The 26,718-nt window shown below is 45.2% G+C and overlaps 4 protein-coding genes across 13 annotated transcripts; 1 reads left to right on the top strand and 3 right to left on the bottom strand.

Annotated features, from left to right (window-relative positions):
* Window positions 1–7,371, bottom strand: qtrt2 (queuine tRNA-ribosyltransferase accessory subunit 2). Of its 3 annotated transcripts, XM_049748811.2 has the most exons (9): window positions 6,952–7,371; window positions 6,813–6,868; window positions 5,941–6,017; window positions 5,572–5,781; window positions 4,582–4,781; window positions 4,087–4,256; window positions 1,856–1,940; window positions 1,411–1,617; window positions 1–945 (listed from the first exon to the last, which is right to left on the bottom strand). In XM_049748811.2, exons 1-9 carry the CDS (start codon window positions 7,152–7,154, stop codon window positions 927–929), a joined length of 1,227 nt encoding a protein of 408 aa, XP_049604768.1. In that variant the 5' UTR covers window positions 7,155–7,371; the 3' UTR covers window positions 1–926. The 3 variants fall into 3 exon arrangements, with proteins under 3 accessions (XP_049604768.1, XP_049604767.1, XP_049604770.1); XM_049748810.2 differs by having other exon boundaries at window positions 1–1,617; XM_049748813.2 differs by lacking the exon at window positions 1,411–1,617.
* Window positions 7,372–7,430: 59 nt separating this feature from the next.
* On the top strand, window positions 7,431–15,034 carry ccdc191 (coiled-coil domain containing 191). The gene is made up of 17 exons (XM_049748783.2): window positions 7,431–7,852; window positions 8,284–8,322; window positions 8,505–8,640; window positions 8,708–8,836; window positions 8,957–9,129; window positions 9,199–9,377; window positions 9,454–9,616; window positions 9,678–9,868; window positions 9,994–10,204; window positions 11,075–11,391; window positions 11,637–11,722; window positions 11,820–11,902; window positions 11,967–12,056; window positions 12,402–12,545; window positions 13,360–13,512; window positions 14,005–14,159; window positions 14,806–15,034. The coding sequence occupies exons 1-17, from the start codon at window positions 7,766–7,768 to the stop codon at window positions 14,945–14,947; spliced, it is 2,478 nt and encodes an 825-aa protein (XP_049604740.1). The 5' UTR covers window positions 7,431–7,765; the 3' UTR covers window positions 14,948–15,034.
* On the bottom strand, window positions 12,956–18,897 carry zdhhc23b (zinc finger DHHC-type palmitoyltransferase 23b). 6 transcript variants are annotated; one of them, XR_007487423.2, is made up of 10 exons: window positions 18,694–18,855; window positions 17,890–18,082; window positions 17,683–17,822; window positions 16,642–17,238; window positions 16,365–16,532; window positions 15,954–16,197; window positions 15,463–15,630; window positions 13,997–14,189; window positions 13,737–13,859; window positions 12,956–13,502 (listed from the first exon to the last, which is right to left on the bottom strand). XR_007487423.2 is itself a non-coding variant. In XM_049748802.2 (7 exons), the coding sequence occupies exons 2-7, from the start codon at window positions 18,025–18,027 to the stop codon at window positions 15,532–15,534; spliced, it is 1,386 nt and encodes a 461-aa protein (XP_049604759.1). In that variant the 5' UTR covers window positions 18,028–18,082; window positions 18,736–18,897; the 3' UTR covers window positions 14,978–15,531. The 6 variants fall into 6 exon arrangements, 3 of the variants coding, with proteins under 3 accessions (XP_049604759.1, XP_049604758.1, XP_049604760.1); XR_011085712.1 differs by lacking the exons at window positions 12,956–13,502; window positions 13,737–13,859; window positions 13,997–14,189 and adding an exon at window positions 14,788–14,941; XR_011085713.1 differs by lacking the exons at window positions 12,956–13,502; window positions 13,737–13,859; window positions 13,997–14,189 and adding an exon at window positions 14,788–14,847.
* Window positions 18,898–19,466: 569 nt separating this feature from the next.
* gramd1c (GRAM domain containing 1c) lies at window positions 19,467–26,579 on the bottom strand. 3 transcript variants are annotated; one of them, XM_049748786.2, is made up of 18 exons: window positions 26,411–26,579; window positions 25,556–25,667; window positions 24,996–25,116; window positions 24,768–24,874; window positions 24,615–24,710; window positions 24,440–24,520; window positions 22,542–22,660; window positions 22,314–22,440; window positions 22,097–22,247; window positions 21,804–21,947; window positions 21,608–21,726; window positions 21,357–21,499; window positions 21,187–21,290; window positions 20,917–21,069; window positions 20,483–20,549; window positions 20,030–20,149; window positions 19,852–19,957; window positions 19,467–19,780 (listed from the first exon to the last, which is right to left on the bottom strand). In XM_049748786.2, the coding sequence occupies exons 2-18, from the start codon at window positions 25,652–25,654 to the stop codon at window positions 19,721–19,723; spliced, it is 1,917 nt and encodes a 638-aa protein (XP_049604743.1). In that variant the 5' UTR covers window positions 25,655–25,667; window positions 26,411–26,579; the 3' UTR covers window positions 19,467–19,720. The 3 variants fall into 3 exon arrangements, with proteins under 3 accessions (XP_049604743.1, XP_049604741.1, XP_049604742.1); XM_049748784.2 differs by lacking the exon at window positions 26,411–26,579 and having other exon boundaries at window positions 25,556–26,404; XM_049748785.2 differs by lacking the exon at window positions 26,411–26,579 and having other exon boundaries at window positions 19,852–19,933; window positions 25,556–26,404.
* Window positions 26,580–26,718: the final 139 nt, after the last annotated feature.

Below are 26,718 nucleotides of genomic sequence, written 5' to 3'. Positions count from 1 at the left end.
TATCTGAGATATGCTTTTATTCGGAGTTAGGCACTTTTAGATTTGAGAATTAATGAATAGCCGAAGGCTAAAAATGTTTTCAACCACAGAGAGAGGAAAATGTCCGACTAACATTTGGTCTCGTCCCACATTTTCACTACTGTTCCGTGGAAATGGACTGGCGCTTAGTGGAGGCCATCAAAGAGAATAGCACTTCACATTTATTGATGCAGGAATTAGGGAAAATGTCAGAGTAACAGCCACTACCAGCTTGCTAGCATGGGAATTTTCTCACGGATGACCAACGCAAGCGTGACCAAACAATCCTGTTTTGTAATGTCATTTAGTAACACATTTTGTGGAAATTTAATAAATGCTTTTCTTGGTGCGATAACTAGAACAACACCGACCGACTCCAAGCCCGAGGTCAAACCCAAAATCGACATTCACGCTTTCTTGAAATGATAGAGAAAGGTCAAAGATTTCCCAGTCAAAGCTGACGCGCGTGATAAAAAAATATATATATAAATATATCAAAAACATGTTTATTTAATAAATTGATGGGGCCTCAGGCAGAATGGGAGTGCTTCAGTGCAAATTTGACAGGCTGATTCTTTTGAGGAAAAACAAACATTTAAGAGACTTCATTTTCTCAAATTGAGAATAGCAGATTTTTGCTTGTAGAATTACAAATTACTTTAAAAATAAAGTTATTTTCGAATTTATTGCAGGATTATTAAAGAAAAACTTGTACTTATGAATTCTGTCTCCATTTTTTGCCAGAAAAACATCTAAAATGATTTTGGACATTTATCAGAAAAAGAAGTCACATTTTCAACATTCAAGTGGACTCACCTCTTTAGTATGACTTTTTTTCATGATGATTCAAGCATTATGCAAAGAGAAATCTGTCTGGGGAGAAAAGCATGCTGAGCTGCTTTTCCACTTCACGCTTCTGACTCGGCTCTGCATCAAAGACAGAAACCGGGTTGGCTAATGTTAGCACCAATATATGTAACGTCAGGCCACTGTTCAAGGAAAAAAATATTCTTGCAATTTAAAAGGTCAGGGAAAAAAACATTTGGTACTTTCTATTGCTACTTGAGCGTGAACGCTACCGTGCAAACTGTTATTTCGACTCGGGCCCGACCAATGGGATCGTTACGCGGGAAGGGAAAAAAAAAAAAAAAAAAAACGGGTCAACGGGGTTTCTTTGGTTGTGTGGACAAAGTTGTTGTTTTTGCCAGAGACCCCAGCAAAGGCAAAGAAGATCAAACTTTTGATTGCCTCCGTACAGCAGAGCCAATCTGCTGATCGGCGACAAAAAAGCAAGCCGGGCTGATTGTGGAAGCAAGTTTCTCCTCCAGGCTCAATCCATCTCTTCCATCTGATTCCATCCCATCTTAGACGTTTGTCTCCGAGAGGACCCGCCTTTTCAAGAGGTCCACTTTGTCAGCGGCCAGGGCTTCTCGGAGGGCCGCGAAGAAGGTCAGATAATGCGCCGTGTTGTGGAGCGTGAGCAGCACCCCCGCCAAGAGCTCGTTGGTGGCCAGCAGGTGGTGCACATACGCCCTCTTGTGGTTACGGCAGCAGTAGCAGCCACACCCTTCCACCAGGGGCCGGAAGTCATCTCGGTACCTGGACAGTCCACGGAGACGATCAAATCACTTGGACAATGACGCGGTCGGGACGTGAAATGGCACGCTCGCCAATTCGGCAAAATCAATGTGAGCATTCGGCCCCGTTTTCCCATCAACGGAGAGATTGTTGGTGCTCGCTCGGTCTCTAAGAGATCATCCTGAATGATTATCTTGTGGTGTGATTTTTTGTTTTGTTTTGTTTTGCGAAAGTAATAAGTACTTCTGCTTGGGCTTACCTTTTATCTTTGAGATCCATCTCGAAGGGCGTCATGCAGCTCACGTCATCCGGATGATGATCTCCATTCTGTTCCGCTGTGTTTTCTACACACACATACGCGCGCGCACCTCATTAATTCTCATCATCATCTCATTTCTAAGCACATCTAGTGAACCACCACCCCACTCCGTCAGCCAAAACATAACATCATTTGACCCCCATTACATGACATGGTCTGGCCCCCTAGTAACATAACACAGTTACTCACTTGGTAAGCAGCTGGGTGAGTTCATTTCATTTAATGGAGGAGATGATTTGACTTTGCACTTAATGCTTGAGAGGGGAGTAAGATGGAAAATTTTAAGTCAGATGTAAATGACTACGTATAGACTTCCATAATTATTGGCAGTCCAGATAAAGATGTGTTCTTTAGCTTGGTAGGACCAAACTTAAAATGGAGGAAAATCCAACCTTTGATTCAGCTGCATTCATTCAGTGGAGAGACAATAAATCCCTCATTAAGAAACTATTTCTTTCGATCAAATCACGTGTATCGCGAAAATTAGCACCCCTGACGGTAATGCTTTCTTTGTACAAGCCCCTTTTACCGACAATATTTTCATCTATAATCTTTCACGAGATGGTAGAATAGCAAAAGTGGGATCAGTATAAATCCAGTCCAAGAAGGCTTTATGTACCTTCTTCTCTGCTTTGTCTGCTCCGTGCAATTGAAAAGTGGAGGTTAACAACTTAAAGCACCTATTGATGTAACCACGTAATCCAAATCCATTTTAAGTAGAAGCATTATTTAGTTTGACCAAGACAGACATGCTGACTCATGCTTCTTTGATTTGTTTTTTTCCTCGTCAATACTGGACGCGGCTATTATACCTTGAACTTGAACTTATCCTTTAGTGCGACGCGAGCCAGGTTCAAGGAGTCAAGCAGGGCAAAATGAGAACAAGTGGTCAGTACGCCGTTTATCAACAAGCGATGGGCGGAAGAAAATGTTCCTTCATTTGAAAATTTCTATAACTGCCTACATTCATAAAAAAAGAAGCTAAAAATGAATAGCCGGTTGTTTATTTTTAAATAACGTCTCTGAAAAGATGTCTTTTTTTTTTTTTTTTAAAGGAATGAGATGACTTTAATGGTGGATTAACTTTTGGAATGCCACAAAAGCCTGACATTTAAAACAGTGTGTGTTGACTGTTCAAACTGTGAATCACATTATCGCACAACGTTGAAGTCGCCGAAAGGGCATCAACCGAGAGCGAGCCCCGATGAACAAAAGACAAGTTATGAAGCGTTAGCATAGTGTGACGGAGGCGCCGCACCCCGAGACCTCTGGCGGGTGCTTGTAATTGGTCCAAGGGGGACTGGGAATCGCTGTTTAACACCAGCCGACCTGCTCTCACCTCCATTACGCTTGCCAGCGTGGAATCGATTAGCGCCGTCTTGACACGACTCTCACGCCGGCCGGGTGTGTTTAAGGAAACTTTTTCACGGCTCCTTGTCATAACTCTTGTTCAGCTTCGCACTTGGGAGGACAGCCGTCGATGATTTAATTCTAGCGTGGGATTTCCTTTGCCTCCAATGATTTTCAAATAAGAGGACAGTGGAGCTTTGGCTGTGGAACTTTTGCATTAATCTTTGACAGCATTATCTAAAACATGATCTAAGTCAAATGTGAGCGAGTCATGAGGCAGACGTAATGAACTCTTTTACTTGCTTTACCACGCTTTGTCATGGGGAAAAATAAATCAAAGAATGTTTAACAGAATTGCAGTCTTCCAAATGTCACCAATTTGTTTTTAACCTTTTGTCCTCCATTTGAGATCCAGTGTATGCGTGTGTTTGTATGTGTGCGGGGGGAATATTTTAGTTAAACAGGTCACAGCGCCCGAGGTAAACAAAAGGGTAATTTTGCCACTAAAATGTAGACTCTGCATCATAGTAGACGTGCTTGCATGGTAATCTGTCTGGCTTTAAGCGCTTGATGCCGGAGTGGACGAGATAAAAGCTGCATTTTTTGTGCGTCCAAAATAAGACACTAAATAAACTGCAGAATATTGGTCATTTTTCGCAAAGGATAAAGCTGTCTAGGTTCAATTATCACTTGCATAAAGGCTTTTAAGGCCACGACTCTTGACGCTAATTGTTAGCTTGGCAATACGATGTGTTAGCATTAAGCTAGTACAATATCGATCCCCAGTACGGTACATGGTATAAAAGAAAAGGTCATCCCACCTGAGGGAGGCGCCCCGTCGGCGCTCTCCGGGTCGTTGGCCGTGTCAAAGCGGAAGGAGAGGGCGCAGCCTCGCTCGGTGACCAGGAAGGGGAAGAAGCCCTCAAAGAGGTCCACGCCAGCCTCCACACACTCCATCACCTCGTCGGGTCGACCCACACCCTGCACAAGCCTGCAAGAGCAGCCAAGAACCGCCATGAATAAAAAGTAAGGATGTGGAGAATCACTTTTTTTTTCCAAGCGTTATCCCCTCCCCCAAAAAAATAAATAAAAATAAAGAGTTGGGTTTGCTGCATACAAACACACAAGCAGCACTTTTCTTTATTCTGTCAGCATTAGCGTATTCTGTGCACTCTTTGGCTGTCTGGCCTGGCAGATAACCAGCTGGGGGCGTCAAGGTCGAGGTCAATTTAGCATTCGAGGAAGAAATAATAAAAGAAAAATAATAAAAGGTGACCCTACGTGGAGACCTCTTTAGTTATGAGTCCTTGACTCACCTAGGTTTGTGCTCAGGTAGTTCCTTGACCACAGCGCCAATGAGCTGGCTCCTCAGGGCGCCGTCCAGACGGCCCGACTGGAGGCCGTCCAGGCAGAAACCCGCTACAGGCCGCTTGGCCGTCTCCCTGGCCGAGCGCGCCCTTTCCTCCATGACATCTCCTCCTTCCACCGACCCGAACAGCGCCGCTCCCTCCAGCTCCTGACGACCCATCCAAAAGGGCGTACAAATCAGATCTTGTAAACAATAAATGGGCTCTACTATTCTGACAGATGCTGGACTCATTAAAATATTGATTAGAAATGACCAGACTGCAAAATGTCATCATTAAAGAGATAAGAACTTTTTCCTTGCAAACTAACATTTTTCCTGTAAGTCGATATTACAATTATTCCTGTAATAAAATGTATTAAAATAACATTTTAATTACCGTGACTATTGTGGTCAAATATTTTCTCACATTATTTCAATTTTATTCTCAAAATAACTTTTTCATAGTTAGTTAGTGTTACTTGAAAATCAAGCCCTAGCACCACAAAAAAAAAATAATAATAAAAAAAAATCAACTGCAATGCGGCGGAACAAAACTGAAGTGAAAATCAAGCAAACATCAGCAGCAGCCCATGATGATTATGACAAGTGTGCTTTCACTCCGTTTTCCATTTCACCCTATTCGACGTCAACAGATAATCACAGCCCATCACGTTAATGAGGATAATGGGAAAGCACAAGTGAATCCGCCCGTCTCCAATACGTGTCGTCAAAGCAATATAGGCAGTAGCTGCAATCATGATAATAACGGTAATAAGATCATCATCATGCTGTGCTAATAACGATCATTACATGTGTACACAACATGAAGTGATGGATGTCTTATGAACATAATCATGATAATATGGCGTATAAGTGTCAACAAATACATTACGGTTCAGTGTCATGGGTTTTCTCAGTTTTACACAACAATCCTTTGGAAATTAAAATGGCACCGCACCTGCGACGCCTGGTGCACCAGCAGACACTCGTCCAAATGAGCCAGGGTCCGCTCCACTGACTTGCGGACCCTCTTGCGGGAGGTGTTGTCCTGCCAGGTCTCACCGTCAGCCATGCTCACATAGCAGTCGGGCCGCACCAGCTTCTGCAGGGTCATGAACTTGGCTGCCGTTAGCTCTATGCGCCCGCCGCTTCCCCACACGGACACAGTCTACACGCCAGATAGAATGAAATGACATACGTGAGTGGCAGCAAGGTTGTGCTGTATTTTGTGTGCTAGAAAGAGCAACTACAAGCTGAACCACAAAAATGAAATCACAGAGATGAATGAAAAAGAGAAAAAAAAGGAAAAAGGAGGAGACCTTCCGACCTTGCTGGTTGTGTAACCGGTTGGGCTAGATGTCGCGGGGTCATGCAGCGAGCAAAACAAAACTGTGTCATGAAGACCTGCAGAGGAAAAGAGATTGAGGGGGGAGAAAAATATCCTCGTGAATGCAAACAGTGGGGCAAATACTTGCAGAATTTGTCACAGAAACAGAATAATAATTCCCTTGTTGTTCTTATAACACATGGCAAGGTACCAATTCCAGTCCAGTCGCCTGAGGAGGCAAAAGCCTCTCAAAAGCATTTATTTTCACAAAGCGATGTTGGATGAGGTCACGATTGCAGGGCATTTCTATAAATAATACACAAGTTTCACATTAGGCGAGTCAGCCTGGAAATTCAAGGACGAATCCCGACAATTGTTACTCCGCCTACAAGACAGTAATCAGCCAATCAAATTGTTTCGATTTCAATTTGGCTTCAAAAGAACCCAGATTGGATTATAATAATGCATGCTGTAAATTATTACTCGTAACATATTTTCCTGAACTGGAACACTCTCACTCTGTTCTATAGCATTCCCAAGTTAGACATCAAAATGAAGTTTCCCCTCGTCTTAAACTCTGCGGCAGAAGAATGTCCATCTTTCACCGGTGACGTTTGCTATCGCTTTAGAGCATCACGGCAAGTTTTCAGATGTGATTCTACTGACATGACTGATGCGCACAGAGTCATATAAGAAATCACAGTTGACACAAAATCCTTGGACTTGTCCATCATATTCTGTAATCTGATAGATCTTTTGAAAAAAATCACGTCAGTGAGATGATTACAAATACATACGTGAATTAGTAGCAATTAACAGTCACATATTAATTTGTGAAGTAATAAAATATTGTTTTCCCGAACCAAAAGTACCTGAAAACTTCTTAAATCCTTCTTTGAACTCTTCCAAAACCTCTTGGTGCTCTGCTCTGGAGAAGATAGACAACGATATCATTCGTAGTACGATTGTTTTAATACAACACTACAGTATGTGTTTAGGGGCATTGCTTACAAATGGTCGAGCGAGACCTGAGTGACCGAGGGGAGCTTGTCGAGGCTGTGCAGCGTATCGTGGGTCAGGTGTGGAACGGTACCGCAGCGTGTGTACAGCAGACAGCCCGGTACCTCTAGGGAGTGCTGCCCGGTCCTGCCGAGCCCCTTCAGGACACCCAGGCGGCTTCCTCCCTGGAGAACACGAGACAACTCGAGCTTCATCTTGCTAGCAGCTAATAAGCGACGTTTCGGGAAGCACGTAAATCAGCGAGTAGCCTGGGCCCGTCTGCGTTCTTTTTTCGTTATTAGTACCTCCCAAAATATGTAGCCAAGGCAAAACCAATAGTTACTGGCAGAAAATTTAATTCTGCTGTCTTTATTTGAAATTCTAACGCCGACTTTCAGCACCTCTCAGGCGGGAAACTACAAGGCGACTAGTTGTGATGTCATCACCAAGCGACTTCCTCAACTCGCGTGACATTATTATTTACATTATTTTCTAAATTCTATCCGCTATAACGCTGTGACATTTGGAACTAATTTTTGGTTCATTTCCTTTTATTACACTCTAGTCATTTTACATTTTGTGAGTCTTGTGGAGTTGCCATGGTTACTAGCAGGACGCTTAAACACCCAAGTGCATTGCGGGAAACGAAGTCCAAACCTGAATTTCTATCGCAACAAAACATGTCAAAGCACTACATTGCCCAGAATACTGTGTGAAGGTATTTGATACTTCTTTTGTTTTGTGATTTTTCTAATGCTATAACTCCACTTTTCGCGACAATACCGATGATACATCAAAGACATTATAGAAATATATAAGGTATTCGATGGCCGCATTACCCGGCACTGGGCCTCACTTTTTCAGATGCAGAAAGAGTGTTGGCAAAAATGGTGCAAAACCATCAGCATCCAAGGTATGTCCTCCATACTGATCAAATATATGAACACTATTCGTTATCATAAATCCTCAACATATTCTCCAGTCTAGAAAAGAAGCCCTAAAGGATTATTAAATTGCGTTATTGTGACATTTATGACTTTTCCAGCTAATCTGATGATTTAAGGCAACAGGCTAAACCTACTGTGGAATTAATCCGCTGACATTGGACCGAGGTGTTTTTAAGCTTTTCAGCTCATGACTTAAATTAGACTCAGAGTTTACAGCTTTCCAAACGGAAACTTGGCGACCTGATGCGAATGGACTTGTAAGCCACATTTGTAAAACCTACCAGTTTACTGAGATACAATTGAGTTGATGAAAAGGTTTGCAGATACGAGCGTCATCCCTTTTAGGAGAAGCGTCAATGATTTGCTTACAAAAGCTTTGTTTGCGCTTCCATTCCAGACGCATGCAAACAAAGAGGACATCGATCACTGGAGGAAGGTGGGCAGCATTTTACTGTGCAACTTGATTATGTGTTTGTTATGTCTCAACAAGCAGCCCAGCCCAGCCCGCCTGGGGAGATGGCTATTGTGCTCTAGTATATTTCACTTCCTTTTGGACGAAATGCATCAGCATGTCTTGCAGCTGGCCACTTTCCCAACTTGAATCTCTCACTTTGTCAGCAAGTGGAGAAGGCCTCTGCGTTTGCCTTGTCGGAGGTCTTCTTCCCGAGGAGAGCCCAGACGGGAAGCAAAAGCCTGGCTGTGGCCCTGCGGAGCTGGGAACAGCTGAGGGATCACGATGAGACCTATGCTGAAGGTAGGGTTCGCTCTTGTTTTTTGGGAAGTGACCGCAGATGAGCTAATGATGCGTTGTGGTGTCACAGCTCAAGCTTTGTTGGGAGACTGGCTGGACAACACGTGGAAGCCCGAGCTGGAGTTACCTGGCCTGACGTGCGAGAAGGGGAGCCCGGCCACGCCGCCGCCTCCTGCCTTCGACTATGACAACTTTGATGGTAAAACATTAACCCAGACTAGTCTATGAGAAAGGAAACTAGTAAAACTATTCACCCGGACTACAAATAAAGCAAAGGGCACTTTTGGCGCTGGACTTGAGATGATTCAATCCGATTCAGATCTGTACGAGCACCTGGCTGGGGAAGAGGAGCGCCGTGCTGTCGACAACTTCCTGCAAGGCCTGAAGAAGCAGGAAGTGTTGCACGGAGGGATGATGGAGAAGCTGGCGGCGGACGGACCCAACAGGACCTTCACGGACCCTGTCGTCACCATGGAGGTGCGCCACCAGCAGGTAATTGCCAAACGAATCGTGGTTGAAGAGCTGACCTGTTTTTTGAGTCAAACGCTTGCGTGGGAAAAGGTGCGCGAGAACAGGGCCATAAACGACGAGGAAGCCAAGAAGAGGCGAGAGCGGGAGCAGGAGGAGAGGAAGAGGCAGGAGGCCAGGAGGAGGCAGCAGGAGAAGGTGCAACAGGAGATAATCAGGATGCGCCGGCAGAGGGAGGAGAGGAAAGGCCTGGAAGAGCGCCTCAGACTGAGGTCTTGGCAGTAAAATCAATGAGGAATAAAATTCCCCAAAATGAGCACTAGCTCATACATGAGGTTGCTTTCACAGAGAAAAATTGGAAGGTCAACGTGCAGCCAAAAGCCTCCAGCCAGCTCCTTCATCTCCCGCAATGCAGCATCAGCCGCCAGAAGAAGAAGAAGAAGAAGAAGAAGCCATGCGATTGCGGCAAGAAAAGAAAGTTGACATTTTTCTTCACTTGCATAACCTGAAGGTTGGCTACCTGTGCGGACGGAGCTTGCTGTAGCGTTACCGTTGCTAAACATGCACGGCAGTGTCTCCAGAGGCATTTCTCACGCTGGTACTCGGCGGTGATGGAGCAGCGGCTGCGTATGGGTAAAGCCAAGGCGCTCTGCGACTGGAGGAGGCAGCTGGCGGCTTGGCGAGCGTGGCGTGCCGTCATGTGGGCGGGAAGGAATCAGCGGGAGGTGTCCAAGACCGAGGAGGAGCTCCGCACTGAAAACAGGCACATGCAAAAAATGAGCACTGTTTAAATACAAACATAGCAATCAGTGTCAAGGAAGTGTGGATGTACACATGAGCTATCAAGATTTATTTTGGATTGTCCCTTTTCATATCGCCTTCCTCCAGACAACAGCGAGTGGCCGAGGAAAGCGACCGCAGGCGTTTGCAACGGCGACACCTGCACGAATGGCGGCTGTGGTGCCGGCAGGAGCGTGACCGACGCGAGCTGCTGGCCCAACAAGAAGAGACCCGCCGCAAGATGGCCGCCCTGATCAACGCAGCCAGGTCGGGCCAGTTCAAACCCCCGGAAACGCTGACGAGCGACCCGCCTGAAAAGGTACGGACCGCTCAAAACAGCTGTGATGGGAATTTTGACTTTTGTCCATCCACCCTATTAGCAGCTGGTACCTTGTAACCTTGCACCGGATGACCCAAATGCGTCAACTACACAATTTCCCTCAAATCTGAAAGCGGCTTATAAGGTGAACGGTGTATATTGAGGGCAGATGGAAATACGGCTCGCTATGCCGAGTCAAAGGTGGAAGGATAGTGGAACAGAGCTCGGGGGACATAAGGAAGCGGCGAGCGGGAGCTGACGCTAGTACGTGGCGCAGAGGTCAGCGTGGAGGTTGCACTCGTAATCAGGTTTGCGCTGGTTATCTGTATGGATGGGATATGGGCTGGAGGGGCTTTGGAGCGTCCAGAACGTAATGGAGGAGTCGATACTCTACGTGCTGCGTGTGGGGCCTGTTAATTGAACACGGAAGGTTTTTGCAAGCCAAAAATTTAAGACCAGGGATGATTAATAATAAAACATACAAATTAATTCATTATAATAATTGTTCTATTTTTTTTTCTCCAGCATTTCATTATTTTTTTTTACAAATGCAAAAAAAAATTAATAAGCATTCAATACACGTTTTCCAAAAGACCTCAGGTCAAATACGTATTGAATGTTTACTAATAATCCCAGACAAAATGGGAAAATTCCAAAATATGAAAAAATATTGAGGAAAAAAGCAAGTCCGCAGATGCCGAGCTGTGAATATACAGGAAGGGGTTGACTGTAGTTTGAAGTTGTAGTATCACCAATCGCCGTTAGATGGCAAATTATACAATATATGCCATTTTAAACATAGACCTAATATTAAACAGTTCAACTCTCTTGGATAGTTCAACAGAAAAGAGTGTAAAACAAATTTTGCAGAAAGCTGTCAGGACATGCCATCGTAAATCCCCCGCGGGAACTCGACTCCGCCGCAAGGAAGCCGGCGCGGAGCCCCAGCGCGGAGATGAGAACCCAGACCAGGCCGAACGTGAGGAGGACTTAACGGGCCCAAAGACCTTGCAAGAAGGCCACTTTGGAAACCGCCACGCCGCCCAGAGGAAGATCATCATGGAGCAGAGGCGGCAGCTTAAAGAGCAACAGGAGGAGATCGCCAAGCTCAAGCGGGAGAAGGTCATGTGTACTTGGGAGCTGGAGGCACAGAAGACTGCTGCCTCCAGACACACGCCACAGCCAAGGTGGGAAACCTCAGGGCGACCGTTTAAAAAAAATTCAGACTGCCACTTTGCCTTGGGAAGAATCAAATTCCATAATTGATGTGGGTTTGCTCAAAGGTGTGAGGACTGGCCAATTGCAATTGAATATTCCAATTGCCATTTCAGTCGTACTCACACCAGGTCAAATTCCCACAGCTTAAGTTCAATTCCCGACCGGGCGGACCTTTCAGAACATCTCGTCCACAATAAAACTGCCGCTGTTGCAGAGCGCCGACGGAAGCGGCGGAACCCGACGGCCCCGATGCATCCCCGCGGCAAAAGCCCAAGCCGCAGACGTGCCCCGTCATCTCAGGTATGTCCTCAGAAAACTGCATTTTTATTTGATTTCCTTTCATCAATGTTGTCTATGAACTATAATAATCTCGATTCTCACAAATATTCATTCTCAGCTATGGAAGAGCGAGCCCGCGTCCGTGCCACGCGGAAGAAGCAAACGGAGGAACTGAAGAGGGCGAAGGAAGAGGAAAAGCAGGTGAGAATGAGCCGAGGCTCCCGACCAGCAATTGCTCGTTATCATGCCGACTTGTTTCGTTTAGGCGGAGATGAAGGCTGCGGAGGAGCAGAAGCAGAGAGAGGAAGAGATGGAGAAAGCCCAGAAGCAGCGGGAGAGACAGCTGGCCAGGAGGGTGAGAAAAGCGGCTTCTTGGATTCAACAATCTTTGAAAATATTTACATTTGATTGAACCAGTTGCAATGGCACCATGACTCAAAATAGTGTCCCAAATTACAAGGCAAGATGGGGTTCTCGATAGGGTTGAGGTCAGGGGATGACGCTTCAATTACGTAGCAGGGATGAGAATTATTTTTACCGCAGGTGGCCCGGTTCTTTGTTTTCTACCACGGAAGGAAACTTCACTTATTTCATTTTGGCACCTTCAGGCACCCACCCTTAAGGGGCCTACTATCGATCGCACTGCTCGTTATCCCGGCCCAAAACATCCCCCTGCGCCCCCCTCTGCCTTGCTGTGTAGAAAGAAGAGGAGAAAGTGAAACAAATGAAACTACAGCAGCAACTCCTGGATCGGGCTCGTCATCACCACGATAGAAATTTGCTCCGTCGCCGAGGCCTGGCGCCGTGGAAACGCCTGATTGAGCTCAAGCAGGCCAACCGAGAGGTAACTGACTTATTGTTTGATTGGCAGTCCACTAACCCCTTGCTACTTTAACTTTGATGCGCTTATTTTACACGGTTCTTCAGAGGAGTTCTGACCTCCAAGTTCCAATTATACACAATTCCATTTGAATGAATAAATAAAGAAAAAAAAATTCCTCGCCTCGTCGGACATAATTTTCACATGCAGCGCCCGTTATGTGTGCGCTCATGTGCATGTCTATTAGCTGGAAGTCATAAATTTGTTGTTCTTCAAAAAGCAGACTGCATGTTTGGAGAAGATAATCTTATCGTGCAGCAAAAAAAAAAAAAAAAAAAAACTTGTCTGTCTCCGCATAATTATAATGTTTGAACTTGGAATGATTTACTGGGGATTTTTATGATACCAAATAATGCCTCGGTGCATCATTAATATTCATGCTCAATATTCCCTCCAAAAGAATCAGAAAGCTGTATTTTATACAGTGTATAATTTTCTTTGCAAAATATATCTTTTTTACAATCTATTCATAATCAACAACGATAGGCATTTAATAATTCAAAATTGTAAAAATGATTGACTTTTTTTTAATCACTCGTTGCTTTTAGTATCTTGCTACTTGTACAAAAAATATCTTCTTCCTCTCTATGAAGAAATGATCCTAATTAATCTTGGCAAATTAGCATCATCCATCTGTGGCACAAGGGTGCTCTCTAGTGGTACGCAAAAGCATCACTGAATTATAATAGTCAAACTGGATCACGTTCAAGTGACTCAAAAGTTAGTAGGATCACATGGCATTATTTCATAGCCTTCTATTGTGTCTGCGTGCCGCCAGCTGGCCGAGAGTCATTACTCGGACTTCATCCTGAGGCGATGCCTTCTCCGATGGCGCCGGTCGGCAAGAGAGATTCTGTCTGAGAAGGAAGCCCGCGCCGAGCGACTGCACCAAAGACTTCTACTCCGGAGGAGCTTAAGCCACTGGAAAAGCGTGCGTACACACAAATACACACGCACACACACAAACACTCAATCAGGATTGCTACGGGCCATCCTCTGGCAGTGACTAATCCCCACGCTGCCTGCACACCGTATTATGTTCCCAATGTGGAAAAATAAGCTCTGCTTGGACTTCCCGGTTTAATACAGGTTCAGCTTTTATCACTTAACCCCACACTAGACGTTGAGAAATGGCAATAAAATGAAGCCGCTTACACATTGTGAACAGTCTGGTGAGCCCGGCCGGATTCATCCCACTGCCATTTTGAGTGTAGCTCCTTGAGGTCAGTCGGTGTTTAGAATTAAAAGACACTTTTGGGCCTGGATTTGGTGACACTTCTGGGGGCAGTATACACCGTTAAGACAGAGAATATAATTAGCCCATCTTCGCAGAGGATAAAGAATATATGAATGTGAGCTTTGTCATGGCAACACGTGTGGGAGACAATCGAACTGATCTCATCCAATTTTCCTACCACGGCAGCTTGAAGACCTCCGGCTACTTCAGGAGGCGCAGGCGGATGTCTTCTGTCGCACCCACACGCTGAGGAGGTTCTTGCGAGCTCTGCTGGACCACGCGATCCAGGAGAAGAATCTGGCGCTGGAATATCAGCAGATGGCCGAGGGGCACGACAACAGGTCTGGAACGGCGGGCGGGCGGGCTTTCACCTGCGACGTTTGTAGTTAGTCAGAAAAGCAATAGAAAAGCAATAAGTGTCACCGCCGCTGGATGATGATGATAAATGAGAGTTTGCAATAAAAAGGCATCTATTCACTGCTGCATTCCAGCTTCTGCACGGTCAATTAGGTTGCGTGCGTAATGTTTTGCTGCTGGCAGTCTGCCATCAGAACTATGTATTGTGATTCAATTCATTTGCATAATGCAAACTATCAGTCATAAATCAGGGGATTATTTATTTGCTAAACGTTTAAGTTTGCCCACTAACAATGACAAATGTCAAACTTTTATGGTTGGACTCGCAAAAGTGCTGGGTCCAAATTGGGTGAAATGATGTTGGGTTATTTATAGCCAATAGATTTGAACCAATATGTCAGGTCAAGACTTTGAGCCAGAGAGCAAATTTGTCACACTGTGACTTTAATGGGGTCAAATGGAATATGGGCAAACGTTTCCCTGATTCCCAGGTGAGGCCCACTAAAAGCCAGACGCTCAATTCCTACCAGCTGTCCTCTGAAATCTCATTTAGGTATCGTCAAAGGACCAGAACCAGGCTGTTTCTTCAACTCCTTTCTTTTGTGTGTGTGCGTGTGCGTGCGACTTCAGAGTGGCGCTCTGGCGATGCTTCCAGGCCTGGAGGCTCCTTCCCTGTGTGCAGCGGAAAGAAAGAGAGCGAGAAGAGCGGCGCAAGAGGCTTTGTAGGAAAGTGACTGAGGTGCTGCCTAGTTTTTGGTCACATCCTCTGTGAAAAGACCAAGAAAACAACAAACTCACTGACTTCTCAGCAGCACGTCGTCAATCATTTATTGAGAAATAAATGAGTTGGTCCAAGTGATGTAGAAGAGTCACGTCAGCCAGTGAGAAAGAAACATGATTTTTTTTATATTTGGTCAAAAGTGACTGAATTCTTCCCAATATTGTGCTTATTTTTTCATGAATATAACACACGGACAGCTCTTAATTACAAAATAAGGCAAGAGCTATGCAGCAATAGCTTCACACGTCACTTCTTCCACAGCTCTCAACTGTACTGAATCACTAAAACCTGGTTATTGATTTTTTTTTTTCCACCAAATTATGAAGTTCTTCATGATGCAAGCCTGAGGTTTACTTTTTTTTTTTCTCTCTCTTTACTGAGGAACTGCCTGCCATCCAAGATTTCTTCTAAAGAGGCCAACTCATGAAGGGTGACAAATTCCCTCGTAACATTTCATTTGCTTAAGTAGGCCATAATAATGAGGAAGCACAAAGAGAACTCAAAACCTTTTGTATCGGTCCGCCGTGGAAAAATACTGGGTCGGGCTACTTGGAGCTTTTTGTGCCAGCGGTAGCTCAGACGTCATCTGGGCGTGATGACACCCCGAAAGCGGGATGGGTGTTGAAATGACTGACTTTCACGCGTGACTCGTCCCCTTCGCTTCCTGGATGGCACTAAACGGGACACAAAATGACAACGTTCAGCATTGAAAGGTAAAAGTCAAGGAGACAGCTGATGGATGAACGAACGGAACGGAATGGGGAAGGTGACGGTGAGTGGATGCAAAGAAAGTGTCACATTAGAGACAGTCAAGGGAGGGAAAAAATGACATGTAAAGAATTCAAAAGTTGTTTTTTATCATCTTAATGACCTTCATTTACATGTCAAGGATATTGAGTAGTACTCGAGGAGTCCGGCCGGCCGATTGAAAAACATGCTTATACGGCACAATGCTGCCCTCCAGTGGACGAAAATAGAACAGCAACATTGCTCTTACACTCGTCCGTTCCTCCGACATGGTCCAAAACTCAGCCCAGTTGGCGCACAGGCCCCGCGAGTGGACGCCAGTGTCTACGGCCAGCCCGCACAGGGCCCGGCGGGCGGAGCGCTCCCTGACGGCAGCGCGCGCCTCACGCTCCGTCACGTTGTAGCTGATGTTGAGCAGCTGAGTCAGCAATAAGTGAAAGACGCCGCAAGTCACCAAAGTGCAGTACCAGGCACACGTGAAGCAAAGGGAGGCACTAGTGAGAAATAGCAATGGGGATATTATTTATCAGTTCATAATACTCCATCTTGTGATTGACAGTGGAATTACACCCAGATGACCAAAATAATTTGCTTGAAATATCGTGCCAATGAATTGACTTTTCCGATGAGAACAAAGTGACTTTCCACTTTTTCCTTTTACCTGTATTCCTCGTAGACTCCCGGGCAGTAGAACAAAGCGGTGAGGATGATTTGCTCCGGACACACGCTCTGCAGCGTAAGGCCGATCCCGTACGAGGACGTAAACAGGAAGAGGACGAGCGTTAACAGGAAGCTGCGGTGGTTCTCCCGGCCAACGCAGCTGTCGATCCTGAACAGAAAACATTTAGCAATAAAAGTGCCACGCTGGCATGAATAGGACAACTAACTCCATGGAATTCATCAGAAGACAAGGTCACGAAAGAGGTATGATAACATACCAGACACAGTGGTGGTCATGACGCAGCACGCAGAGCCCGCATATCCGACAATGTCCCGCCCTGGGGGGTCGCACCAGCCGACACACCGAGCACCAGTTCTTCCGACTAGGCTCCGCCTCTTGCGACTCTCCCACCTGGTCTCGGAGAACAGGATTCGACTCTTTTGGCTTCACGACGCCCGGGCCTCTCTTGGTGATGGCGAGGCCCAGCAAAGTGAGCAGGACCCCGACGGTTACCGTGCCGACATGAACGGCACCGAGGCCCCCTCGCGGTACCACTTTGGTGATGAATAAATAGTACATGTAGCCCAAGGAGAAAAGCACCAGGCTAAGGAAAAACAGAGTCCGGGCCTTCTTGCGGTGGGTGAAGTAGTAGTACCACAGCAGCAAGCCCGGCAGCGTGATCAGAACCGCCAGGCCGACCAGGAAGTGGAACGCGGAGAGATGGAGCAGGGTCGGAAGCAGAACCAGAGGAGGGATGACGGACAGGTCCACTCTGCGGGCGCCGCCCCGGAACCAGGGGACACGGACTCGATCGCTGATCTCAGTGACCACCCGGGACATTGCCTCTGGACTTTGAGGCTCTCGCTTAAAAAAACTGAAAAACAGCAGTTCCTTGAGATGGAGATTTCCACAGCTATCACAACTTTTATTCCAGAATCCATGAAATAATCCCCTAATTGTCTGAGGACAGGTTTTCCCGTGTTTTACAAACTAAAATGGTTGCCAAGCAGTCACGTCCGACAACTGTACTCGTTATGGCCGGAGCTAATAACGTGTAATAAAAACGCCCTTGTTCGTCCCTGAGTTCTAAGTGTTCCATAATGACTTTTTCGAGGAATCACGATAGCCCCTCCAGATATTGAAGGTCTTGAGATCATAATTTCAGCTAATATGTCACAATTATCAGACAGAATATGTTTACAGTACACGATCTGGGTGACTATGACCTTCAAGTGTTGGACTATTTCTCAATGAACTCAACTGAAAGAAAATGGTTATCTCCCAATAGAGAATAACTAACAGAGATTGCCCGGCATACCGGTCGCAGGCTTCGTCCAGATCCTCGCAGTCGCAGCAGCAGGCTCCTACGTGGCTTCGCTGGCCGTGTCTGTTGATGTATTCGCAGCAGCACAACTGCTCCCTTTCGTCCTCGTCCCGCCTTCTCTTCATGGCTGATGGCTGCGCTGACAGTGAAGGAGAGCTGTATTCAGTTATTTGACAGAAGTTTTGCAATTAAAGCACATACCTGTCTATTGTCTATCGGTGTCGCACACTTGTCACGTACAGGATCTTCAATGATGTCTTCTCTCGGACAACTGTCTCCCGGGTCCTTTGGCGCTCCTTCACTGGTGCTCTCAATTTTATTTTCATCAGCTCTCATCATTGTTGTTTGCGGTGCAGGAATATAACGTGATGTTCTTTGCTGCCATCTTGAACGACTGTGGAGACAAAAAGCAATGGAGAGTAATACAAAACATGTCAGCAACCCAGTCTATAAATGTGTTGTGGTCAACTACAAGTAGGTGGAATTGGACTACGACCCAGACAGGTCCCTCGGTGAAACTGGTCTAGAACCGCCACTGGGACTGAGTGAGGGCTAATTGACAGCATGAGCTCTATCCACGCCATTAAACAAGCTGATTTCATAATGAAAGAAAATGAGGTAACCGAGGAAACGTTTCAAATTGGGGGGGAAACACGCAAAAGGAGTCCTTTCATGGTCACGTGGTATTGTGTCACTTCCTCGCGGTCTCGGTTGCTACTACGGTGGAGTTCCTTAGCAACCACCATTTGAAGTCACTATTTTCCTGGCAGGTGCAATGACAAGACCTTACGCTTGAGGAAAACAACTTCAATCATACCAAATGTATGAAACATAAGAGTTTCCTCAAATAAGAACAGCTTGTCGTAACGTCCTGCACTTTCACGACTGCCACTGACTCAAAACACAATGAAGCACTTTCCGGTTCTGCCACGTCAACAGTCACCATTCAATTTAAGGTTTGCTATTTTCCAAATGAAGTCCAGAAAAAGTGGAAGACAAACATACCACAAAAGTGAGCTGTAACATGTTCGCTGCGACCTTTCTTACTTTGTCGTCTCGCGTAGTCATTTCCGGTGTGCTGAACGTGTCGGCGGAAGTCATCGGGCCGTTGCTAAAATTTTAATGAATGTAAAATTTGATATGGCGTAACAAAGTTTTCCTTACCAACTGAGAGTCCAGGACTCGGAGTTTTACTACAGTTTTTTTTTTTTTATTATCTTGGCTGTCCCGTACTAATAGCGTCACACGAAGGCAGGCTTTTCCGTGCAAAGGAAAAAAAATAAAAATTCTTAAAAGTAAAACTTTTCGTTTTACTTTTCTTTTTCCTCGTGGAAGTTTCCCCTGTGAAAACGGCCAAATTAAATTTGTAAAATCACAAAAATAATGTAGTGACTTCCCACGAGAAAGAAATTGTGTATAATGTGTGTTATATGTTTTTCCTGAAGTAATATACATTTAAATAATTTATTCAAAAAGAATCCTCTTCCGTACCTTTCCCTTGTCTTGAAAAAAAAATAAATCACTGCAGCTTTATTTGGATTTGAAGAATCACAGTTTATTGAGGGAGGGGGGGGGGGGGAATAAGTTCACCCAAGTGGCCAAAATAGAACAGTGACGGCAACAATGTAAACATGAAACTTAACATTTATGCACAACAGTGGTCAGGAAACATGTATTTACAACAAGAAGTGTATATAAATACATTCAACGAAACAGCAGGGTGAATGTGAGTGTGTGTGTGTGTGTGTGTGTGGGGCATAAAAGGGGAAATCTAAAAATAAGACTTGACTGATCCTATTTATTTCAAGAAATTTCTAAAAACACATCCTGGGCTCAAAGCCCTTAGGCAAATAAGATTAAAAATGTGCAAACTTGTAAACAACAACGTCATTAAAAAAAAAAAGGATTCACTTTCTGGATAAAACAAAAAGATAAAGTATTAACATTTGTTTTTTGTGTGCGACTCACACTAAAGGCACAGTTCAAGAGGTCAGTCAAGAGCAATAAAAACAGGGTGAGGTTGACCATCGCGTCACGTTGTTTGATTGGCAGATGCAAAGTTCTGCTGCAGCAGCAACAGAGTCCGACGGAGCTGTGAAGAAAGGTCTAGAGTAGTTACATTTAATCATGCAACTATAAATATATGTTATGAAGTATAGCCACCTGCTCTAGAAGGTTAATAGAGTCCTGTAGCACGGTTCTGAGCAGCTGCACCTCCTCTCTGCTCCTGAACGGTGGACCGTGCCTGGAAGCATAGTCGGGCGCCACACTGTTCACGACACAGAGCGGCGTCGTAACATGCACGAGGTGGAGTCAGTTGCGGAGGAACGGCGAAACAAACCTGGCCTCAGTCTTCTCCCTCAGCCGATGCTTTGTGGTCAGGTACATGCGGTGGGCCACGTCCTCCATGGCCCACAACTTGACGAATAAGCCCACGTTTAGTACCGTCAGGATCAGAAGACTGAAATGGAACAAGAGGCTGTTATTCATGCCGAGCTCCGACACTTGACAACCTTTTTTCAATGTCGACATGTTTACCAAAGTCGTACTCCCAAATGAAAATGCTTCATTTTTCTATTAAGACTCACGAGAAGAGCTGTAAGAACAAACTCAATTTTCAGTTGTGCTGGATCTCATTTGACGGCACTGTTGTGCTAGGTGTGTTGTGCGTGTGTGTGTGTGTGTGTGTGTGTGTGTGTGTGTGTGTGCGCGCGCGTGTAACATGTCCTGACTTGCAGCAGCAATTAAAAGAAGAGGAAACAACACAGGAAGAATTGCAATCACGTCGTCTTACATCACACTCAAGACAGCCACGATGGCCGTGATGTTCCATCTGCGCGGGGCCCTCATCTCATCCGGGCCTGAACGACAAGAACAAAAAGTGAAAGATAATTACCGAGCGTGTCGGACATAACGCTGGCGGCGGTCCTTTGCACAAAATGGCTTATGTTGTTGATTGAACACATCCACGCCGCATATTTTCCACTCATCAATAATGCGGCTTGAACAATTCTCATGTGAGAGTGCATTCTACTGATTAGGGGGGTGATTTTTTTTGCGTCTTTCCAGACTGATAAAAATACTGCATTTCCTTAAATTAAGGGCATTTCTCTAATCCAGTAAGGTAAGCAAAGCTGCATTGTTTAAGTGACAAAACAGATTTGCTAAAGAAGCGCTCCATTGATATTTGGTACCGAGGACATCACAAAGATGTCCGACCAATGTTACCTTCTCCGTGCTCGTCGTGCGATTGGCCGAAAAGATTTTTGGGCTTCATGTGCTCCAGCATGGTCCGGCTGAACGTCCGCCGTCTCCGCCGCCCCCCACCGGCCTCCGCCGCTCCCTGGTTGATCTCGGCCTCCTCCTCCAGAAGCTCCGCCTCTGGAGAGCCGTGCAGAAGTTGATAAACACGTGTTAAGAGGCGCAAAAATGTCTACTCTTGACCGATTGGCACTTTTTTTTAAACTAAAATGAAAGAATGAACTAAGTTTTCCTCACCCAGCTGTTTGAAATAATCCTCAATGCCGCTCCAGGAGTTCTTGGTGATGAAGGACTTGACCAGTCCCCACGGCTGCTTCTTGTACTTGACGTACGTGTATACCCTAGCGGCACAAATTTCAAATGTCTTACGGCAACTCGCTGCGACGCTCCCTCCTAAAAAGTCTTACTTGAGTCGACACTTGTGCTTGGTGTGGCGTTTAATGAAGTAGCGATTCTGCGTGTAGAAGTAGTCGTGGTAGGGCACGTCGTGCGTGTACACTTCCGAGTCCACCTGGTAATACTGACCCTCTCGAGATTCTTTGTAGAGAGTCTGACCAGCAAACGGAATCGTAAGTCATCCGAAAAAAAAAAAAAAAAATGCTATTTGTGGAACTAAGTAGCCACAGAATTCCTCCCGCCTCAAAAGTGACAAACACACCTGGTTCTCGGTTGCCGTGGAGAATTTGCCAATCAGAGGGTTACTGATGGTGATGGTGTAGTTCAGGGTCCTCTTCATGTCCCCGCCGGGATCTTTTTGCCACGCCTCAAAACTCGGATCTGGGAACAGCAGCGATTTTGCCAGGCTGTGGGAACACAGCATGGGGTCGGGGAGCGCGGCGAGGGGGACCACTCACTGGTTATCTTGCGCACGTCCATGAAGCGGTGGATGAATTTGGACTCTGTGAAGAGCAGGTCGAACATTCGGCTGGCGCTCATGTGGAAGACCTTGTTGAGGTTCAGGCGACCCTGCTCCTTCAGCAGCCCAATTCGCTCCTCGGCTGGGGAAGGAGAGGAGTTTATTTCACCACAAATAGAATAAAAATATAAAAATACCCTGGCACAGCTGTCTGTCTGTCTGTAAAAGAAAAAAAAGAAAAAAAAACACGAGCCACAGTCAAAGCAAGCTCCTCACGTGCATCTTCCTTACCTTCTTCCACACTCTCCGATCCGCTCTCCTGAGACACGCCGCCTGGTTCTTCCGAAGAAGGCGGCAAAGACCTAGCGACAGATTCATGTTCCAAGCGCTCCACGAGCGCAACGGGACTGCGGCGCAGAGGCAGGGAGACACGGCGCTCCTCCTGCTCGACGAGGCCGCAAAACGTTAGCGCGGGGAAAGCAAATTGTGCACCATGTCGCTCAACTACCTCGAAAGGAGACTTCTGTGAACTTGCAGAGGAGACGTCATCATGTTCAAAAGACGGCAGGTCTGCTCGCATACGCCCGGAGGACGTCCTCTCAAACTTTGCAAGGTAGCCGTCGTCGCCCTCGTGCCTTGCAGATGGACGCAAAGTCATTAGCGATCACAATAAACTAGAGGTAAGGTTCCAATAAAGATGCGAGACGACTGAAAGAAAATATTTGCGTGCACTCACCTACTGTGCATGCTTAAGTCTGCAGAAAAGTGTGTGCTCTCCATCTCTTCATGGCTCAGGCCCAGCTCATTTCCATAGTGCTGCCTGACCATCTGCCAGCCCTCTTCTTTGGTCAGCGACTAATAGCAGACAAAATTGATGATTATTATTATTATTGATTATTTTGGAAAGCGGCAGGAAGTAGACAATAACTGATTAATAGATCACAGCGTGTAAAATTCTTACTATTCATTTTTGATTACAGTCATTGAATAGTGAGTGCTAAAGTAGATACTATTCCCATGTTTCTGTATTTGCCTTTTGGGATACATAACCGCATTTGTCTTTCAGAATTGAAAAATGAAGGATTCCGATATTTTGAAGGCATTTGAAGGCATCGCTCACAATTGCTTCTTGGCATTTTGCACATACTTTTTGGAATATGTATAACAATTATTCAATTCCGCTCTTCGTTTCAAAGAATTTCTTAGGCATGCTGGTCGTTGAACATTTCCGCACCTTTTAGACCAAAACACTAGTGTCAATTCTCAAAAATCTCTCAGTCGAAGCTGTACTATAAACGCATCATGACACATTCGCGTGAACGCTGGTCAGCCCGCATTCAAGCCATAAAAGTTGTTCGTTCTGAGAATAAAGCGCTTTTTAAAAAGGCTTACTTGCTGGAGGTCATTTTCACCACGGCCGGCTTGCTCAACGGGCGGTCAAAGTGTGAGGTGATTTTAAAAAAAAAACGCGAAAACACTTGCTCTTTCTCCCGGAAGTGAAGACGCACCGCCTACTTCACTTGCTTCCCACCCAAAAAAAAAAAAAAAAATGTGTTTGCTTCCGCGACAAAAAAATACTATATATATATATATATATATATATATATATATATATATATATATATATATATATATATATATATATATATATATATATATATATATATATCTCCAGCATAGGACGACATAAACAAATGTAAATGTATGGACGGTCACTTCTTTAGGTACACCTGCAGGCTCAAATGCAGCTGACCTAGTCATACTGTGCATGTCGTAAATTAACCAGCTCAATGGCCTCACCAGCTCAGTGGGCTAGAGGTAGAGGGTCCACCCTGAGACTGGAAGGTTGTGGGTTCAAACCCTGGCCGGCCGGGTCGCAGCAAAGACTATAAAAATTGGACCCATTTCCTCCCTGCTTGGCACTCAGTGTAAGGGGTTGGAATTGGGGTGTTAGATCACCAAATGATTCCCGCTGCAGCTCACTGTTCCCCTCTTCCCCAGGGGATGGATTAAAATCACACGGGGATGGGTTCAATGCAGAGGACAAATTTCACCACACCCAGATGTGTGTGTGACCATGATCATTGGGACTTTAACTTAACATAGTTATTCAAAAAACAATAAAGAATGATATGGCTTCAAATGAGGATGCCTTCTTTGGCTACATCACCAAGTGAGGACCCCCTTTTGACCCATTCTTGGTTTAATGTTTCACCTAACTTAGTGCTGTGCACAACAACAGCCAATAACCTCAAAGCCAGCGCGACTCCAGCTGGATCCATCTCATTCGGACTTTGGGCCGATAAGATAAGTGCTGCTGGTTATATCGGTCAGGGTAAAGTCACATGGCGCTCTCTGGATTTCACTTGGAAAAATGAAAAGCTTTGATAACATGAATGTCACCTAAGGTGACAACTAGGAATATCAATAAGCACCAAGTGTTCTTTGATAAAATCACTGCTTGCATTTTTCCCCGCATCTTGTAAGGCATTAAGTTGGAGATGGACAAATAGTCCACAGACTCAATTGAGTTGCTGCCCTCAGTGCTGCCCGTTCGCTAGCATTGCTGTTGTTTCCCGCCAGCACAAATTTGACATTAATAAAAATGACGACAATAGCTGTCGTGGCCTTTACCTTGTACAGCAGCGCATTCTGCCACAGGCGGAAAACCCCGGTGAAACTCTTCTCTCTCGAGGAGAACGAAGTGAAGAAGAGCTGCGTGTGAGAAGGAAGGGAAAGGTGAACACCAAAAGGCAAATCGCAGATGGTGCACCTGATAATTCTGGCGTCTCTCTCTCTACTGTCACACCTTTTCTTTACTGCTGCGGATCTCGATGGCGTTAGGGATTAGGCGTGCTGTTTTTTCCCTGCTCATGTGGCTGATGTCTTTGAGGGCCAGGCTAATCTGCAGGGAGACTCTTGTTAAAATATGACGTTCTGCCCTACCCTGGCGTCTCGTTACCTTAGTGCGTCCGAAGACACTGCTGCAGAAACATAGACAATTTTGGGTGAGGTAGAGGCGCCCCTGCAGGAGGAGGCCCACGTCTCGGTGGAGAGCACATGGGTAGTCTGACAAAGAATACACACGCAAACAATGAAAAAGAAATTCAACTGCTACATCCCACCACCATCAGATTCCAAATTTGAAGCGCTTTTTGGGACGTCTGGGTAATGCCTCCGTGCCACTCACCGAGCAGGAGTATTTCTGAGCTCGCAACGTCTTTGAATAACCTCCGGAACTCATCTCGTCTCTGTTTGTAGGTAGGCACTTGAGGTACAGACGGAGTGCAGTTCGGCTGGTTGTCTGAGCTCTGAAAGACGAAACAGAGTCATCCATCGTTTGCAATCTTTACACGTTTTAAGAAAGTGTTTTATCAAAAGGGGTCATAAGGATCATGCCCTACATGAGACTTTTGTCAATTGATTCCTCACCCCACAATTGCCAGGACAGTATGGCTTTTGTTGCCATGGCAACAAACTAACAAGGCTTTGCTTTACAAAACTATGTTTAGTTTATTGCTAAGAAACAATACAAAACATCATTGACATGCTAAATGCTAACATTATGGGACCAACAACAAACTAAATAAAAAGGTCAAACATTTTGAAGAGGGTTTTATTTTTATTTTTTTGCCACTCTTGATCACACTACAGTGACCCAAAATAAATACTGTAATTTTCATACCGTATAATTTCCCCTTTAATTCCTAACATTTACAAAGTTTGAACCTACTGAAAAATATGTATTACCTCATCGTCTTCAATGATAGAGGCCTCCTCCTCTATCAGTGACGCAGTCTCGTCCGTGATATCATCTCCCGCACCAGACCAGTTGGATAGCTGGTCCATGTGCTCTGGCGTGCTGTGCCCGTCCGTACAAAAGAATAAACAAGAAAAACTTTGTAGGAGCGTTTTCCTATTAGTTTTTGTTTTGACACCGAGTAGAACTTGTAGTGGAGGACTTGGACACCTCTCTCTAATGAGTTCTAAAGTGAATGTCATCAAACATTGTACAGGGCCCTGAGGGAACTCATTAGAACTGCAGCCCAACTGGTTTGGCTGCATGGAAAAACACACTCACAATAAACCATGACACTATTAACCATTTTGTATTTGGAGCAAGTATAGGAGTGCCATATCCAGTAGATTGCACTCTGGTAGGGTGATACTAAGTAGTCCTGGAATTTGATATATTTTTGCAAAAGATTTTGTCCCATCAAGTCTACCTAGCAACAAGTGATGAGGCAATTTGATACGATGGCCGCTTGTTAAGCAATTGTTTTATATATGAATGGCCCAAAAAGGTTTTTCACACAAATATTTACTTCACTGTAAGATATTACAATTTAATCACGTTGGAGGTTGAACAAACAATTAGCTTAAAATATTCTTCTACATTAGTTTTTAGTACATTTTGTCCATTGGTAATTAGGTTTGGCCGAAACTGATTTGGGATTTTTTTTCAGTGTGGAATGAAACAATAACACGTCTTTATCAGTCTTGATGTTGAAAGACGAGTTATCTATCACTTGACGTGGATCTTAGCTCCCCACAAATCGCTGCGATTAAAAGCACCGTGACGACTCGTCAAAACTTCACACCTACCTGACACGGTATGGACCCAGGATGGCGTGACAAGACTAACAGGCACTGTTTAAAATAGTCTTATTTCCTTGTGCTTGCAGGTTCTGGCGATTCATTCAAAAAGCTTTTGTTTGGTCTGCAGGTGCAGTTCACACCTTTAAGTGAGACAGCTCACACCTTTCAGTGAGACAGCTCATTTATGGAGGAATCCATTTTCAACAAATGGGGGTGTTCAAACCTGTGGGGCGTGGGCTATACCAAACCCCTGATGCATGCGACCAGGTCTGCATTGCGATTGTAAACCCTGGTAAAACCTCCTAATGTTCTTA

Source organism: Syngnathus scovelli, chromosome 18 (assembly GCF_024217435.2).
Source record: "Syngnathus scovelli strain Florida chromosome 18, RoL_Ssco_1.2, whole genome shotgun sequence".
In the NCBI taxonomy this organism is placed as follows: domain Eukaryota; kingdom Metazoa; phylum Chordata; class Actinopteri; order Syngnathiformes; family Syngnathidae; genus Syngnathus; species Syngnathus scovelli.
Note: the sequence above shows the minus strand (reverse complement) of the source record. Positions and strands in the feature narration are given on the sequence as shown.

Excerpts from the sequence above, each read along its gene's own strand:
- qtrt2 (XM_049748810.2), bottom strand. The coding sequence starts at position 7,154 with ATGAAGCTCGAGTTGTCTCGTGTTCTCCAGGGAGGAAGCCGCCTGGGT. Across the intron at positions 5,782-5,940 it reads CCGGTTACACAACCAGCAAG|ACTGTGTCCGTGTGGGGAAG; the intron begins GTCGGAAGGTCT and ends TCTGGCGTGTAG. Across the intron at positions 4,257-4,581 it reads CTACCTGAGCACAAACCTAG|GCTTGTGCAGGGTGTGGGTC; the intron begins GTGAGTCAAGGA and ends CTGCTCTTGCAG.
- ccdc191 (XM_049748783.2), top strand. The coding sequence starts at position 7,766 with ATGGCCGCATTACCCGGCACTGGGCCTCACTTTTTCAGATGCAGAAAG. Across the intron at positions 11,903-11,966 it reads CGAAGGAAGAGGAAAAGCAG|GCGGAGATGAAGGCTGCGGA; the intron begins GTGAGAATGAGC and ends TGTTTCGTTTAG. Across the intron at positions 13,513-14,004 it reads GCTTAAGCCACTGGAAAAGC|CTTGAAGACCTCCGGCTACT; the intron begins GTGCGTACACAC and ends CTACCACGGCAG.
- zdhhc23b (XM_049748802.2), bottom strand. The coding sequence starts at position 18,027 with ATGATGAGAGCTGATGAAAATAAAATTGAGAGCACCAGTGAAGGAGCG. Across the intron at positions 17,239-17,682 it reads CTGGACGAAGCCTGCGACCG|TTTTTTTAAGCGAGAGCCTC; the intron begins GTATGCCGGGCA and ends GCTGTTTTTCAG. Across the intron at positions 16,533-16,641 it reads CATGACCACCACTGTGTCTG|GATCGACAGCTGCGTTGGCC; the intron begins GTATGTTATCAT and ends TTTTCTGTTCAG.
- gramd1c (XM_049748784.2), bottom strand. The coding sequence starts at position 25,870 with ATGCAGCCAAACCAGTTGGGCTGCAGTTCTAATGAGTTCCCTCAGGGC. Across the intron at positions 25,117-25,555 it reads CTATCATTGAAGACGATGAG|AGCTCAGACAACCAGCCGAA; the intron begins GTAATACATATT and ends TTCGTCTTTCAG. Across the intron at positions 24,521-24,614 it reads TCCGCAGCAGTAAAGAAAAG|CTCTTCTTCACTTCGTTCTC; the intron begins GTGTGACAGTAG and ends TCTCACACGCAG.